Source organism: Elephantulus edwardii, unplaced genomic scaffold, assembly GCF_000299155.1.
Source record: "Elephantulus edwardii isolate Elephantulus edwardi_28Jun2011 unplaced genomic scaffold, EleEdw1.0 scaffold00305, whole genome shotgun sequence".
NCBI lineage: Eukaryota > Metazoa > Chordata > Mammalia > Macroscelidea > Macroscelididae > Elephantulus > Elephantulus edwardii.
In genome coordinates, this window is record NW_006400055.1 from 750,242 (window position 1) to 768,116 (window position 17,875).

Genomic DNA, 17,875 nt, shown 5'->3' on the forward strand with positions numbered 1-17,875 from the left:
AAAAAAAAAATAACTGGCACTCTCCAGACTCCTCTCACTCATTTGTGTAGTAGGCTCTTGACACCTGGTCTATGGTGACACATTCACTGAATGTGCTGCAATGATCTTTGGGGTATGAACATTAACCTTTGCCCTGCTGCACTGTCTCTCACTGCACAGCAGCTAAAATGTGCCAACAGGTCTGAGGCTGAATTCAGTCACATGGGTATACTGGTTATGGCAGAGGCCACCTTAGCCTTATGAGCAGGGCAGCGTGATCTTGGGACGCACTGCAGGCTCTCATGCCCAAGAACAGTCTATGATAGAAGCACGAGACTTCAGCAGGATATTCCTGGACAAGTCACTTTCTCTTTCTTGACCTTAGCTTACTATTCTTATGAACTGGACCAAAGATAGCCATTAGTTTTGTAAACACTTTCAGACAGGGCTGCATGTCTCTTCTGGCATGTCCTGGGCCAGCATAGTGATTGCCACATCTCACACCTTCTGGGAAGCATTGTTAAATTAATAAATGTACAAAGAACCCAATTAAATAATTCATATATCGTGCCTCCGAGGAGCACTCTGGCTGCACCTTCTCCCAGACATATTTGTTCTCTTGGCGGTCCATGGGATGTTCACTGCTCTTCTCCAATATCGCGGCTCGCGGACATCAGTTCTTCTTCTGTTATCCTTGTTGATTGTCCAGCTCTCAGATGCTTAGCAGGTGATCGGAAGGACTATGGCCTGAATCAGACGCACCTTGGTCCTCAGACTGACATCATTGCTCCTCCATAGTTTGGAGAGGTCCTTAGCTGCAGATTTTCTCAGTGTAGTACGTCTCCTTATTTCCTGACTGCTGGTAATTGTGGATCCAAGTAATACGGTCACAGTGCACACACTTCCTGATTTTAAATCATGGTGTTTCACTTGCTCTGTTCAGACAGCGGCTTCTTGATTTAGATATCAATTTGTACAAACATAATTTATTGCTCTGGGATTCCCATTCTTCTCAATGTTAACCATAGTTGTTATGATTCATTCAGGTGCTTTTGGATGGTCAAGAAAGCACAAATAGACATCCTGGCGTTTTCTACTTTCAGCCTAGATCCACCTAACATCAGGGATGATATTCTTGGTGCTACAGCCTCGTCTAAATCCAGTTTGAACTTTTGGCAGTTCTCTGTCTATATACTGTTGTAGCTGTTTGTAAATGTTCATCAGCAATATTTTTCTTGCATGTGGTATTAAATTTGGAAATTTAAGTCATTATTTCTCCCAAAAAAATAATTCATATATCTGTACTAAAGTGACTGAGTTGAGGATTCAATGAGTTAACATCTGTTATATGTTATATGTATGAATTAGTAAGCACACAAGACTTAGGACTTGAGATAAAAGCAGGCAATATGTGTCTATATAATTGGTTGAGGTCTAGCTTAGGTGGAGCACCACAAATTTTATGTATCAGCTATTTCATAAACAATGGCAGCTTCAGCATAGGACTATCTCGGATTGATTCAGGGACCCTTAGGAGGTGGCCCATCTGGACAGTCATCTAGTCCTGCTAGGAAGACCAACCAGGAAGAATTTCCTTGGCAGTTACAGCAGCCCAGATTAAAGTAGACATAAACCCTGGGGGCCTTTGAGAAGGTCATATAGAAGGAGAAAGCCAAGTTCTATGCACCAGCAGATCTGGATTCTGTTTTCTCAGGTGCCACCTGACCCTAGAGAGTTGTTAGGCTTCTCAAGATTAGCGCCTTCATCAGTAGAACCTAGGGTTATGAAAAGTCCACCTTACAAGATTACTTTGAAGAGACAGTGCAAACACAGATACTCTGCTGAGGAAATGTCAAGTGTTAGTTCTCAGCAGAGTAGTCAGAAGGCCAGAATGCCCTAAATGTCCATCACAGATAAATGAAACTCACATATTCTGAGACACTGAGTGCAAACATGAAAAGAAGTTGCAGCCATTACTGGTGAAGACAAAAGACTATAGCCTTCAGCATGGGCAGTACTTCAATATAAAGAAAACAGAAATTGCTACAAATGTACAAATCATGATAAGCGAAGAAAATGTTAGCAATACTGAGGATTTAATTTCACTAGGATCCACAATAAACTCCATAGATATAGCAGTTAGTAACTTAAATATTGGCCAAAACTCAAACACTGAGTACAGAAGACCTCTTTAAAGGCAAAGATGTGACTTTGAGGACTAAGGTACACCTGACCCAAACCTTCATATTTTCAATCACCTCATAGGCATGGGAAAACTTAGACAATTAAAACATACTTCCATGATGCCACATGAATCAGGTGAGAACTGCCATAATGGGTTAGTACTGCCACAAGCCACCTTAACGAGCATAGAGAAGACTGATCATCTTCCATTGTTTTCACCCTCCTGACTGTCTATAGCACATTTGTCATGATGGCTACTTTATGTATTGAAAACCTGAGGCTCAGAGTCTACATAATTTGCTTGTAGTTGCAATTAACAAGTGGAAATGCTGCTCTTCAAATATAGGTTGTACCAGTCTTGATAGCCACACTGTTTCTAAAATACCAGCCAACTATGAGTGATACCATTGCTGATGTCATAGGGATCATGGCTGAAAGTAAGGAATATCAGAATAATGTCTTTTTGTGCTTTATTGACTATGCAAATGCAGTTGACTGTGTGGATCATAACAAGTTGTGACTGACATTGAGAAGGATGGGAATCCCAGTGCACTTAATTGTGCTCATGCGGAAGATATACCTGAACAGAGCAAGGGAGCATTGCATGGTTTAAAATTGAGAAGAGAGTGCATTAGGGTTGTAGTCTTTCTCCATATCTATTCAATCTATATACTGACCAAATTATCCAAGAATCTGGATTTTATGAAGAGGAGTGTGGCATCAGGATTGGAGGGAGGAACAATCTTGCTAGTGAGGAGGACTTGAAGTACTTGCTTCAAAAGATCAAGGAATGCAGCCTTCAGTATGGATTGCAACTCAATGTCAAGAAAACAAAGATCATTACCACTGGACCGATAGGCAATGATGCCATGATGGATGAAGAGGAGATTGATACTGTCAACAGCTTCCTTTTGTTTAGATCCACAATTAATGCCCTTGGTACCAGCATTCAGGAAAAAAAGGCAGATGCATAGCACTGGGAAAGTCTGCAGTTAGGAACCACCCCAAATTATTGAGGAGTAGTGATATCAGTTTGAGGGCTAAGATGCATATGATTCAGGCCATAGTCTTTTTGACTACTTCTATGCATCTGACAGCTGGACAGTGAATAAGGATGACAGAAAAAGAATTGATGTCTTTGAGCTGTGGGAGAAGAGCATTGAACATCCCATGCATGGTCAAGAAGATAAACATATGTGTCTTATAGAGGGCAAAGCCAGAGTGCTCTTTGGAGGCAAGAATGATGAGGCTTCGCCTGACATACTTTGGGCATGTTGCCAGGAGGATTTATTCCTTGGAGAAGGACACGATGCTGGGAAGGGTGGAGGGTAGGTGAAGGAGAGGAAGACCCTCAACCAGGTGGACTGACATGATGACTGCCACAATGGGATCTTGTGTGCCAGGAAGTGTGAGGATGCCACAGGATAGAACAGGGTTCAGAAGCTGTTTATAAGGTCGCTATGAGTTGTATTCGACTCGACAGTACTTAACAACAATGAGTGACAGCCTGATCACTGAGGTCAAGCTCTGGCCAAGAGGATTGTGAGTTTCAGTCAGCACTTGGGCTATGGGACTATATCCTGCCTCTTTCACTCACTGATTGGACTATCAGTCAAGTTGTTCATTCTTCCTGCTCCTTATAGCTGTGGATACGTATATGATTCCAGAAAGCTTGTAGTGCAATTTATAGAAAGAACACAGAACAAAGGAAAACCAAATAAACATGAGAGGAGATTTAAATATAGAAGCAACAGAAGAAAGATAAATGAATTTATGGTAACAGAACTAATGTACACCATAATCATCTCTACTCCTGGTCACCAAAGGCACCAGAGAAATAATAGCCACTTCTCCTAGCTAGTGCTTCTATCTTCCAGACAAACAAAATTGCAGGTGCTTTCCTTTACCCAATAGTTGTGGAGCTTCCTACTCAGTAGATAATAAATAACTACCAAGTTGTTAAACATTTATTGAATGTCTACTCTGAGTACCCTGGTTGCCTAGCTTGTTCTAAAACTTAACCCTTGTCACACACATACACATGCATTACAGGCATACACTGCAGTCTACACACACTGTCCTCTGGAAAAATTCATCTTTAAGAAAATAGCTTAACTCCTAGGATTTAGAGAAAATTGTAGCAAGGCTAGCATTACTTATTTACACCATGATGCAACCGTGCATCCCATTATGCAAACAGAATGCGGCATTGCTTCCTAGATTTTTTACTTCATTCTATCCAAATTCTGTCATGAATTCATCCTTGGAAGAAAAATGGTCAATTTCCTCCTGTGACATTTATAGCCTCAGAGACCCACTACAGGGTCAACCATCAGTGGATTCTGGCTAGACAGTAGTGAGATTTTTAGTTTCCTTTGTGACATGCCCCAGCTAATAATCATGCACTATTGTGTATGCACTATAAACAAAGTTAAACAAAGATAACAGATCTTAGTGTTCCGCCAAAATAAGTAGCTATATGTAGTATGGTGGGTACTTCCAATCCAGGATTACACAGGTCAGAATCACCTTCTCTGGATGCATATTTATGATCACAGAGCACATAATCTTTGTGTGAAAGTAAAATGTCATTAAGCACCTCTTAAAAGAATGATGAGGAAAGCAAGCTGGTCACTATTCTATATGGCCACCATTGTGTTGGGAGGAGCAGTTCTGGTAGACACTTTAAATGGATATCTAGGGTCAGAGAAGGCAAGTCTGTTTCTTCAGACTCCACATTCCCATCACTGGTGCTGGGTCCTGCCCTCAGAGTCACAGAAAAGGTATATAAATCCCTTATGCACTGGCAAGCTTGAAGAGGGTTGATGTCAATGACCATGTTTCTCCAAGTCTCTTTCTTCTCTAGCTGTCCCCAGAGTCTCTTTTGATTTAGTCAGAGACTCTTATTATTTCTTATGTCTCCCTGCCATGATGCTTAACAATCCAGCTTAGAATTCAGCTTCTAGATCAAAGCTTGCTCTCTGTTATCTCCCATCAGTCCATGTTCTCAGCAGCTGACTCAAAAGGGACATGTGAAAAGTGCCAGTGGCTGGGGCCACACTTACCTTTGCAAGAGCCACACGATTCTGTTTATGGTGACTTGGAGCACTTTAGCTATTTTTGTAAAACTGCTATCCCACAGACCTCCTCACTATGAGGGATAGAGATGCTTATAGTGTGATGGCCAGTGGAACTACTGTGCAAACCAACTTGTGCAAAATTTGACACTACTATGGTACTATATATTTTGAAAGTGGGCATTCATTTTACATACCCAAAATTTAAATGACTGATAAATCACTGTGCCCCCTTAATGTTGATCATATTTCTTTCTCCATAGATGATAGGCACTGAAGTTAGAAAAATATCAACGTCTCATTTAACTAAATTAGTTCTCTCTTCCTTGTTCTGCAAACATGTTCCTTTGTGGGCTGGATGCAACTCTCTCTCTCTGTGGTTCCTCTCTGATGGGGCTGAGCCTCAGGCACTAATCATCAGAACAATAGTTAGGTATGGATATCAAGAATGTGGGAGGAAAAGCTTTGGGGAATGGTGATCCAGCATGAACACAGCATAGGGGTCAGGGGCTCTGCATTTTCTTCCACACTCTGCATGTATGCAAAAGAACACTCATGAGACCTAAAATACAGTCTCTGAGTGTAAAGAGATTAAAACAGATGACCTCTCTAACTTCCACATCTCCAAATTGATGCTCTATCGCCTGGGCCTGAGAGTCATGCTAATTTTTCACTTGGATGTTTCTTCCACATAATAAACTCGAGTGACTAAAGAAGAGTCTTGGAATCAGGATTGGCATCCACTTCCTAAATAACATGCCTCCGGAAATTCTATGAAATTTGATAAATGTCAATAGTTGTAGAGGGGCTTCAGACCTTTTGTTCATAGGGTTGCTATCATGCTCGATTCAGTCAATCAACAACAACAACAACAAAAAAGAAGAGTCTAGTTTAGGTTTCTTCTTTGGCTCTGTCATTACAAATGTCACTCCATTATGGATATAAACCCTCAGATACATATGAGAAGATTCAAGGTCTTGGAACACTTTGATAAAGAGGATGGTTTTGTATAAGGCTGGATACTTGCTGGGAAAGGGTCCTGAGCTCATGTATACTCTTTCCTTTCTAACTGTTACTCTGCTAATCCAAAGGCAGCTTTTCTCTGGTGATTCAAATTCACCAGAAACTGCAAGGTAGAAAGATGGGCAATCTTCTCCAGTTTGATTTACAGGCATTGGAGAGTCACCTATGAGTTAGCTCCATTTTATGGAAATGAGAGTGTAATTGAACAGGAATAAATCTGGTTTCTGTAACAACAGAAACAGGGTGTAATAACAGCAAGAAAAAGGCTGATCAGTGCACCAAAAAGCTTGATCATATCCAAAGGTCCAGAGTAGTTCTGGCTCCAGGCATGGAAGTGAATCAACAAACTGCCTGGAAAGCTAACAGGAAAAAGGCAAACCTGACTCACTTTACTATTTTCTCTCAAGGAGGGTGCCTCTGTCTAAAACACTTGTGCCCTTTCAGTTTCTTCATTGTCCAACACTCTTGCTATTTGCTAGTACAAAGTCACCAGGAAGTTGAATTGATTTACTGAAAGATTTTGGGAAACTCAGTTTCCCATCTGGGGAAAAGTCAGTAACAAGGGTATGTATGTTTTCAGCAGTGAAGGGTCAGGCCCCTTGCTGCCACAGAAGACAGTATTCTATAAACCAGACTGCCCCTGCTCCGACACCTACAGTCAGACCTCCCTCTGGCTTGTCCATGTGCAGATGATTTTAAGATATTCTGTTCTGCCCCTGCATCGACTACTCACACTATAAACAGACACACATCTTTAAAATTGGATGTTATATCTTATTTTAAAACCTTTGGAACTCTATGCTAAGCCTACTCATCCTCAAGATCAGATGTTACACCTTCTGGGCAGTTTCTTATCTACCTTATCTGGACATCTCATGTCTTTGTCATTACATTCATTGCATAAATTCACATCACAATATTCACCTGTGATAACTGCCTTCACAGTGAAAGGCCACCATTCTCCTTATTTCCTAGTATCTAGCATAGAGCCTAGCTGAGGTGGAGGTAGATAATGAGTTGCTAGGAAATTTTGGTGAATGAATAAGTTGTACTGGCTCTCATCTCTTAAAGATCCCTGACACAGAAGTTCCTGGGCTCATGGTGCTGGTTTGCCTACCTCTGGGAGAAGAGGTCTCTGTAGGGGCTGCCATGTTGCAGGGCGATGCCATAGCCCTTGCTGCTGATGCTGTTACTGGTGACGGTCACAGAGCAGTCATCGTCTGTCAGGGCTGCGTACTCCACCACGGCCACATCCCACAGGAAGGCATAATTGCCCTTCTTGGCCTGAAAGGTCAAAACCACACAAAATCAACCAATTGGGCCTGAGGCTGCTGCATTAATTTTAAGTGTCAGGGAATGATGATAATGGATAATGGGATTCAAGCTCAGTTTAAAAGTAGAATATCTGGTGGCTCAATCTAGAGGGAGTTGTGCTGCTAATCCAATGTTCCACCTATTTAAAGGTTTGAATCCACCAGCACCTCCTGGGGAGAAAGACTGGAAATCTCCTCTTGCGTGATTGTGTGATTTACACCCTCCTATAATCTACTGGAGTGCCAGCTATCAGACAACTGTTCTGACTCAATGAAATTGAGTTTGGTGTTTGTTTGGGCTTTGTAAATTAGCCCAGATTGTAGCTTCAACCAGCCACAGCAAACTCTATTCTTATTGTCTAGTTTACAATTTTACCACTCATTTATTTATATATAAATGGCTGTGGATTAGCTTCAGTAAACTCTGGCTACTGAATATTTGATCAGAAAGAAGTACAAAAATGCTGAAGACTCCTCTAATATGAATTGGTTTTCTGGGAAATGTCTGGTTCTTGCAGATATACCTAACTTCCAATACATCACAGACTCCACTTGAAATAGAGGTCTTTTAGGTCTGAACAGATCCTTAGGGAACATTTTTTTGTTTTTTTTGTTGTTGTTGTTGAGTCACTTTACAATTTATGATGATGATGACCCCAAAATGTTACAGAGTTGAATTAACATGCCCTTTCTCATATCCAATTACAAAGTGAATAAACTGACATTGTATCAACAAATAATGATCAAGGGTCCAATTTCTGGGGTCAGTATGTCCTTGAGTCTAACAGTGGTGCCTGTTAGGCCCTGACGAACCCTAAGCTGTTTGGATCAGAAAATCCTACTTTTAAAAAAAAATTTAATTTAGTTTGTTTATTTTTCATTTCAATGAACATCTTTATTTCAGCTATAAGATGTCAGACACTCCATTCACTTTAGTTAAATCCACCATTTGTAGAATCTCTTCTAACAGTGTAAATTCAAGCTCCAAAAGTGACAAGATACAACTCCTCCTTCTAGAATCAGAAGCAGTTTTCCATGTGGCCTCTCACACTTATGACTTTACCTTGTTGTTGTTGTGGGGGTGTACTGTAGAGTCTGAATGGACCCATAGCTGACCCCTAGCTAGTTTCCAGAGGCAGTTATTCACTAGGGAGGTGATTACCATCTTTCTACTGAAGGGCAGCTGACAGCCTTGAATTGCATTCCTTTGGGATTTCAGGGCAGCTCCATGCCCCTAGGCCACCAAAGGTCTCTACCCTCTTTTACCTGCTGCATATCTTGGCTTACCCACAGATAGAAATAGTGTACACATAAAGGGTCTTCATTCAAGAAAACCAAAAATTAGTTCCTTTACCCTGCTCTCACTTCACAAGCTAATTCCTTCCTTTCTTGAATTTCCTTATTATCCCAACCTCCTTAAGATCACTCTGCTCTTCAGACAACTCACATTTTTGTGAGCTAAGCTTTTTAACTTCTCTCCAGTTTCACTTCAAAAACATTTTTATGCCTCCTCTTCCTCCTCCATTCTCTATCCCAACAAATCCACTCAGAGACATTGTACACCATGAGACATTTCTCATTTCCTATTGATATAAATGACTCATTTGTGTTGAGGATTTTTTTCTTTTTGTTGTTAGGTGCCCTCAAGTTGCATACAACTCATAGTGACTTTATCAACAACAGATATGAACCCTGTCCTATGCTGTGCCATCCCCAGAATCTCTGACACATTCAATCACATTACTAGAGTCACTCTGTCAATCTACCTTGTTGAAAGTCTTTCTCTCCTTTGGGTTCCTCCAACTGTTTCAAGCTTGATATTCCAATCCAAGTAATAACCTCTCCTAGTAACATGTCCAAAATATGTTAGATTAAGCTTTGTCATTCTTGCTTCTAAGGAGTACTCTTGGCTGTACTTTCTCCAAGATACATCTGTTTGTTCTCTTGGCAGTCTACAGTATATTCAGTACTCTTCTCCAACACTACAACTCAAAGGAATCAGTTCTTCTTCTGTCATCCTTATTCATTGTCCAGTTATCAGATGCATAGCAAGTGATTGAAAAGACCTGAATCAGACACACCTTAGTCCTCAAATTGAAATCACTGTTCTGCAATCATTTGGAGAGGTACCTGACTACATACAGGCTTTCCCAGTGCGATGTGTCTCCTGATCTCCTGACTACTGATGCCAAATGTATTGATTGTAAATCCAAGAAAGATGAAGTTGTTGACAGTTTCAATATTTCTTCCTTTGTATTATGTCTATTGGTTCAGTTTTTGGGTTTTTCATATTGACATGTAATCCATATTGTAGAATGCAAGTACTTCAAGTCCTTCACACTTGCAGCAAGCAAGGTTATGTCATTATGTTATTCTGTCTCTTAGGAAGACAAAAACCTATCACCCTCTTGACCTCTTCTCTCCCGTGTGCCACTGGTTGGTATCCACATCTGGTAGCCTAGCGGGAAGAAGCTGTACTGCCAACCTAAAAGTGTGGTGTTCAAATCCAGTAGCTGCTCCATGGGAGAAAGATGGAAAATCTTTTTCAATGCTATTTACTGCCTCTGAAAACCCACTGAAGAATCAGCTATGCACTGATTCTGACTCAATTGTACACAACAATCTTATTTTCTAGGTGACATTAAGTCAATTATGATTCATAGCAACCCTACTGATAAGAAAGTAAAATTTTGTGCTGTCGTAGCTACCCCAATCCCCAAGATCTGTCCTGCTCAAGCTCACTGTGATAGTCACTGTGTCAAACCATCTTATTGATGGTCTTAATTGTCTTTAACTCTACACCTTTCCCAACATGATATCTCTCTCTAAACATTGTTTCCTCTTGACAATATGCTCAGAGTGAGACAAAGTTTAAATGTCTGTGCCTCTAGGGAGCACTCCGGTTGTGCTTCCTTTAAGACAGATTTGTTTATTATTTTGGCAGTCTGTAATGCATAAAAATTTTTACCCAACACCACATTTAAACGTGTTATTTTGTTGTTGTTATGTGTTGCCGAGTCACCTGTGACTCATAGCAACCCTATATACAAACCCTGCTCTGTCCTGTGCCAATCTCACTGTCTACGACACACTTACCCCCATTATCACAGTCATTGAGTCAATCCATCTCATCAAGGGTCTTCCTCTTCTGTGCTGTCCCTCCACTCTCCCAACCATGACGTCCTTCTCCAAGGACTGGTCCCTCCTTGCAACATGTGCAAAGTATGTCTGACAAAGCTTCAGAATCCTTGACTCCAAGGAGCATCCCAGCTTCACCCTCTCCAAGACTAACCTGTTCATTTTTTTAGCAGTCCATGGCATATTCAATATTCTTCGCCAACACCACAGCTCAAAGGCATCACAACAAATTCAAACGTATGAATTACTGTACTATCTTCTTTATTCATTGTTCAGCTTTCAGATGCATAGGAAACAACTAAAAAATACCATAGCTTGACACAGGTTCACCTTAGTCTTTAAAATGACATTTGTGCTCTTTAGAACTTCTTTGACAGCAGATTTCCCCTACACAAGACATCTTTTGATTTCTTCACTACTGATAACATGGGTGTTGGTTGTGATGCGTGTTAATGAAATCTTTGACAACGTCAATCTTTTCTACCATAATTGATAGATATTGGTCCAAGAGTGATGTTTGTTTTCTCAATGAGACATAGCACATACTGAAGGTGGCTGCCTTTGATTTTCTCCCCCCAATAATAGTTCAGGTCCTCTTCACCTTCTGCAAGAAAGGCTGTATCATCTGCATAAGTCAGACTGTTGAAGAGTCTTTCTCCAAATCTAATGCCACATTTTTCTTCATAGAATTGTGTTTCTTGAATGATTTTCTCAATATATAGGTTGAATACATATGGAGAAAGTATATTATCCTGATGCACACTTTTCCTGCTTTTAAACCAGACAGTGTTATTTTGTTCTGTTTGAAGAGCTGCTTCTTGGTCTATGTAGACATTTGTGGGTTTGGGGTTCTTAAATTTTTTTTATATTGGTTTGTGTTATGCAATCTGCTTTATGCAGATGACACAACCCTACTTGCTGAAACTGAGGAGGACCTGAAGCACTTGCTGTGGAAGCTCAGTCTTCAGTAAGGATGGAAGCTCAATATCAAGAAAACAAAGATTCTCACCACTGGGCCAATTGGCAGCATCATAATTAATGGTGAAGAGATTCAGATTGCTCACACTTCGGGTTTGCTTGGCTCCACAGTCAATACTCTTGGCACCAGTAGCCAGGAAATTAAAATACGTATTGTGATGAGAAAGTCTGTGGTTAGAGATCTCTCTAAAGTACTGAAGTGCAATGATGTCAGTCTGGAGACTAAGGTGCACCTGATACATGCCATGATCTTTGCAATCACTTGCTATGTGTCAGAGAGCTGGACAATGTGTAGGAATGGTAGAAGGAGAATTGATGATGCCTCTGAGCTGTGGTGTTGGAGAAGAGTATTGAATATATCATGGACTGCTAAGAAAACAAACAAGTTTGTCCTGGAGAGGGAGAAGCCGGGCTCCTCCTTGGAGGCAAGGATTCTGAAGCTTCGTCAAACATACTTTGGACATGTTGCAAAGAGGGACAAGTCCTTGGAGAGGGGTGTCGTGCTTGGGAGTGTGGAGGGACAGCGTAGGAGAGGAAGACCCTTGATGAGATGGATTGATTCAGTGGCTGGGGCAATGGGGGTACATGTGTCAGAGATTGTGAGATTGGCAAAGTATAGGGTAGAGTTTAGGTCTGTTGTGCATAGGGTCGCTATGAGTGGCAGGCGACTTGACAGCACATAACAACAACAACATATTGGTTTGCATACCAAATTAGTATACACTGTGTTTAGTTTATATACTTTGTGTTTCACACATTCATCTATTAACATTGGGTTCATTATGTTGAAATCTTCTTGCCTGAGCACAATTAAGTGCTCTTAGATTCCCATTCTTCTCAATTTTGACTATAATTTGTTATGATCCACACAGTCAAATATCTTTACATAATTAACAAACCAGAAGTAAATATCTTTCTGGTATTCTCTGCTTTCACCCAGCATCCATCTGATATCAGCAATGATATTCTTGTGCTGATCCCTGCTGATGTACACTTCCAGCTATTTTAGAATAATCCTCAGCAAGATTTTGCTTGCATATTTTATTAATAACATTTTCCAATAATTTTTTCTTTCTGTTGGGTCTCCTTTTGAGGAAAAAAAAAAGAATATGGATTTCTTCAAACCAATTTTCCAGGTAGCCATCTTCCACATTTGTTGGCAAATACTGGTGAGCACATACAGGGTTGTATCTGTTTCCTAGAATACTTCAATTACTATGCCATCAAATCCTAGGGTCTTATATTTTGCCAATTCCTTCAGTGCAGCTTGGACTTCTTCTTTCAGTAAAACTGTTCCTTTAACATATGCTAATTATGTATTTATGCTGATTCTTGTTCTTGTTATGTGTCCTTGAGTAGCCTGCAACTCATAGAAACCCTACACAATAGCTCTGAACCCTATTCTATCCTAAGCCAATCTCACTGTCTCTGGCACATCTACTTCTACCATACCAGTCCCTTTGTCAATCCATCTCAGTCTTTCTTTCCTACACTAATGCCCCACCCTTCCAAGTATATGTCCTTCTCCAAGGACTAGTGCCTTCTAGAAACATATCTAATGTATGTGAGACAAAGCTTCAAAATCTCTATTAAGCACTGAGAAAAATCACAGGAAAGAATAAAATTCAGAGCATATGTACAGAGAAGATATTACAAGTAGGAGTGTAGGCTGGCAGGATATATCTGGGATGGTAATTTTGCAGTGAGAAACAGATGCTTTTCAAATGTACATTTACAGCAATTCACCCTCTAAGAATATATTTTAAGAAATTATCTAGTTTCTTAAAAGGCATTTGTACAAAAATTTTTCACAGCAACACAATTTAAACCAGCAGGAAATTGAGAACCAGGTAAATAACAGTATTTAGAAGGAGAATATTATGTTATTATTAGTACAGTGTTTTATTTTTACATTTTCCACATTTATAATACAATAACATTGATGGTGTGTACCATCAAGTTGGAGCTGACCCATAGTTGACCCTCCAGTGGGTTTTCAGAGGCAGCTAATCATATGGGAGGAGATTTCCTATCCTTCTCCTGTGGAGCAGATGGTAGATTCAAACCACATGCAATTTCCACATGTATAATTTAATAATATTGATATACACTGATAATCATTCTTGCTGTGGTTTCTCAAACTACCACTATTAACAAATACAATATCCCCTAAACAAAAATCTATCTCTCTTCTCCCTCCAATTGTTGGTAAAAATCTTTAGTTTATATATACCTACCTATTTCATCTGACAGACAAGGATTTTACAGAAAGCAGCAGATGAAAGATATTTCCCAATTGTAGAAATATTCAATAGATTCAATGTTGTCCCCCTTGATGCCTGTGTCTTGACTCACCCCTTTTCCTGCTTCACCAGCATTCTTTTCTACTCCCATTTACTTCATTCAACATCTATCTTCCTTATCCAGCCTTTGATGTGACAGCTTATATCTCAAGCTTTCTGGCCCACTTCTGTGATTCCGAACACTTTAAACTGCTGCCAGTGTTTTTCTACTTTTGGCCAGTATCTCTTGAGTGTAGGACATGTTGCAAGGTGAGACCAGTCCTTGGAGAGGGACATCCATCTCATTGAAGGTCTTCCTCTCCTGTGCCACCCCTCTACTCTGCCATACATGATGTCCCTCTCCAAGGACCAGTCCCTCCTTGCAACATGCCCAAAGTATGTCATACGAAGCTTCAAAATCCTTGACTCCAAGGAGCATTCAGGCTTCACCTTCTCCAGGACAAACCTGTTTGTTCTCCTAGCAGTCCATGGTATATTCAACACTCTTCTCCAGCACTACAGATCAAAGGCATCAATTCTCTTTCTATCATCCCTATTCACTGTCCAACTCTCCGATGTGTGGCATGTAATTGCAAAGACTATAGCCCAGTTCAGGCACATCTTAGTCTCCAGCCTAACGTCGTTGCTCTTCAGTACTCTTAAGAGGTCCCTCATAGCTGACTTTGTCAATGCAATTTGTTTCTTGATTTCCTGGCTTCTGTTAAGAAGAGTGTTGACTGTGGAACCAAGTATACTAAAACTGTTAACTATCTCAATCTCTTCACTATCCATACTGATGCTGCCAATTGGCCCAGTGGTGAGAATCTTTGTTTTCTTGATGTTGAGCTTCAATCCATATAGAAGGCTGCAGTCCTTGACCTTCTGCAGCAAGTGCTTCCGGTCCTCCTCATTTTCAGCAAGCAGGGTTGTGTCATCTGCATAACACAGGCTGTTGATGACTCTTCAACCAATTCTGATGCCACATTCCTCCTTGTAGAGCCCAGCATCTCGGATGATCTGTTCTGCATACAGATTGAAAAGGTATGGAGACAAAATACATCCCTAGTGGACCCCCTTCTTGATTTTGAATCATGTAGTGTTTCTTGTTCTGTTCTGATGACTGCCTCTTGGTCTAAGTATAGGTTTCACATTAGCACAATCAAATGTTCTGGGATTCCCATTCTTCTCAGAGTCATACTTAGAGATACTATGGGGAAAATTTTGAATAACAAAGGATGCATCAAAGGAAGATGGAGGGAAGACACAGAATCATTGTATCAAAAAGAATTGGCCAAGACTGAAATATTTCAGGAAGTACATTATGATCAAGAGCCAATGGTAATGAAGAAAGATGTTTAAGCTACACTGAAGGCATTGGCAAAAAAAAAAAAAACCAAAACAACTGAGCTTAAGAATTGATGAGATACTAATTGGCATGCTTCGTATAAAAGATTCAGGCCTGAACGTGTTCACCAATCTGTGCCAGGAAATTTGAAAGAGAGTTGCCTGACTGAATGACTGGAACAGAATGAATAAATTATGGAACAGTATCATTAATATCGCATGCAAGCAAAACACTGCTGAAAATAATTCAAAATAGCCACAACCATGCATAGAAAATTGTCAGAAGTTTAAACACAATTTAAAAGACAGAAGGCGGGTATTAGAGACTAAAAATGGAAGAGCTAACTCAGCATTTCTTAAAGTAAGAGAATTGAAAAACAAAATTAAGCCTCAAATCAAAATACTGAAAGATACTATGGGTAAGATGTTGAATAATTTAGGAAGCATCTAAAAGAGATGGGGGGAATACACAGAGTGACTGTACCAAAAGAAAAAAAATGAACTGACACTGAAAAATTTCAGACAGTAAAATTGATGCCTTTGAGCTGTGGTGCTGGAGAAGTATTGAGGGTACCATGGATGGCTAGGAAAACAGATTCATCCTGGAAAGGGTCAAACTGGGCGGCTCCTTGGAGGCAAGGATTCTGAGGCTCCATCCAACATACTTTGGACATGTTGTAAGGAGGGACCTGTCCTTGGAGAGGGACATCATGCTTGGTAGGGTGGAGGGACAGCACAGGGGAGGAAGGATTGATTCAATGACTGGAGTAATCGGGATGGGTGTATCGGAGACAGTGCGATTGGCACAGGACAGAGCAGAGTTTAGGGCCGTTGTACATAGGGTCGCTATGAGTCGCAAGAGACTCGATGGCACATAACAACAGCAACAACCAAATGAACAAGAGCCAATGGTGATAAAGCAGTTGAAACTGCACTGAGAGCATTGGCCCCATAAATTGATAGGATACCAATTAATAATTTTCAATTAAGAGATGTAACCCTGGATGTGTCCACCCACCTACACAGGAAATTTGAGGGAATTCTGTCTGGTCAATGGATTGGAAGAGGTCTATATTTGTTCCCCTTCCCAAGAAAGATAATCTAATGGAATACGCAAATTATTGAGCAATAGCGTTAATATCATATGTAAACAAAATACTCCAGAAAAGGATTAAAAAAATCCTAGATCAGTACATAGATAGGTAACTGCCAGAAGTTAAAGCAAGATTTAAATGAGGCCGTGTGACAAGGGATATAATTGGTGATGTCAGGTGGACCTTGGCTGAAAAGAAATAATACCAGAATGTCTATTTATGCTTTATTGACTTTTCAAAGGTATTTGGCTGTATGGATCATAACAAATTATGACTAACATAAAGAAGAATAGGAAACTCAGAACACTTAATTGTGATTATGCTAAACTTATACCTAGACAAAGAGTTTGTTATACAAATGGAGCAAGGTAACACTGTATAGTTTAAAATTAGAAACAGTGTGTGCCAGAACTTATCATTTCTTGATATCTAATTAATCTGTATGCTGAACAAATTATTTGAGAAGTTGGACTCTATAAAGAAGAATGGAGCATCAGGATTGAAGTAAGGTTGATCAAAAGCCTGTATTATGCAGGTAAGACAATCTTGCCGAAAATGAGAAAAATTTAGAGCACTAACTGCATAAGAAAAAAAAGGAATACAGCCTTCAGTATGGATTGCATCTCAGTGACAAGAAAACCAAAATTCTCATCACTTCACTGATGGGCAGCATCATAATATATAGAGAAAAATTGAAGTTGTCAACGATTTCATTTTAGTAGGATACACAATCACCTTTGTGACCAGTAGTTAGGAGATCAGGAAATTTACTGCACTGGAAAAGTGCAGTCAGGGACCTCTCCAAATTATTATTGAGAGAGAATAATGTCAGTTTGAGGACTAAGGTGTGCTTGTTTCAGACCATGGTCTTTTCAATAACTTGCTGTGCATTTGAGAGCTGGATAATGAATAAGGATGTCCAAAGAACTGACACCTTTTTTAAAAAAATTTATTTATTTATTTATTTAAGTATTTATTTATTTAGTTTTCATTTCAATGAATATTTACAGAGATTTTGGAATTCCATTCATTCATTGTTGCACCCTTCTCCCACCCCCATCCCCCCTCCTCCCAAGCCCCCATTTGCTCCTCTCCTTCAAAAGCAAAAGAAAAACTCCCTCATTGGTACGCAATCCCCCACACACATCTCCCAACCACATCCCCAACCCCAAATATAATCCACTCTGTAACCCTCATTCCATACTCTTATGATAAACATAATGCCCTAAAATATAATACTTTTAAACTTTTCTCTCCCCCGATAGACTTCAATGCCGTAAACATATTTCATCCAGTTTTTCTCAGTCTTATCCCCACCCCGATGTCAGCCTCATTCTACAACAGTGGCACCATATAGCATTTGTCCTTTTGTGACTGAGATACCTCACTCAGCATAATGTCCTCCAGGGTCACCCATTTTGAATAATATTGCATGAGTTCCTTGTTTTTCAATGCAGCATAGT

General features: G+C 40.1%; 1 protein-coding gene across 1 annotated transcript in view; it reads right to left on the minus strand.

Annotated features, from left to right (window-relative positions):
- Positions 1 to 17,875, minus strand: part of GRID1 (glutamate receptor, ionotropic, delta 1) — a 1,297,277-nt gene that overhangs the window by 48,075 nt on the left and 1,231,327 nt on the right. Inside the window, exon 14 of the mRNA XM_006901020.1 lies at positions 7,381 to 7,547. Within this exon, the coding sequence (XP_006901082.1) occupies positions 7,381 to 7,547 (167 nt within the window). The remainder of the gene's footprint in view (positions 1 to 7,380; positions 7,548 to 17,875) is intronic.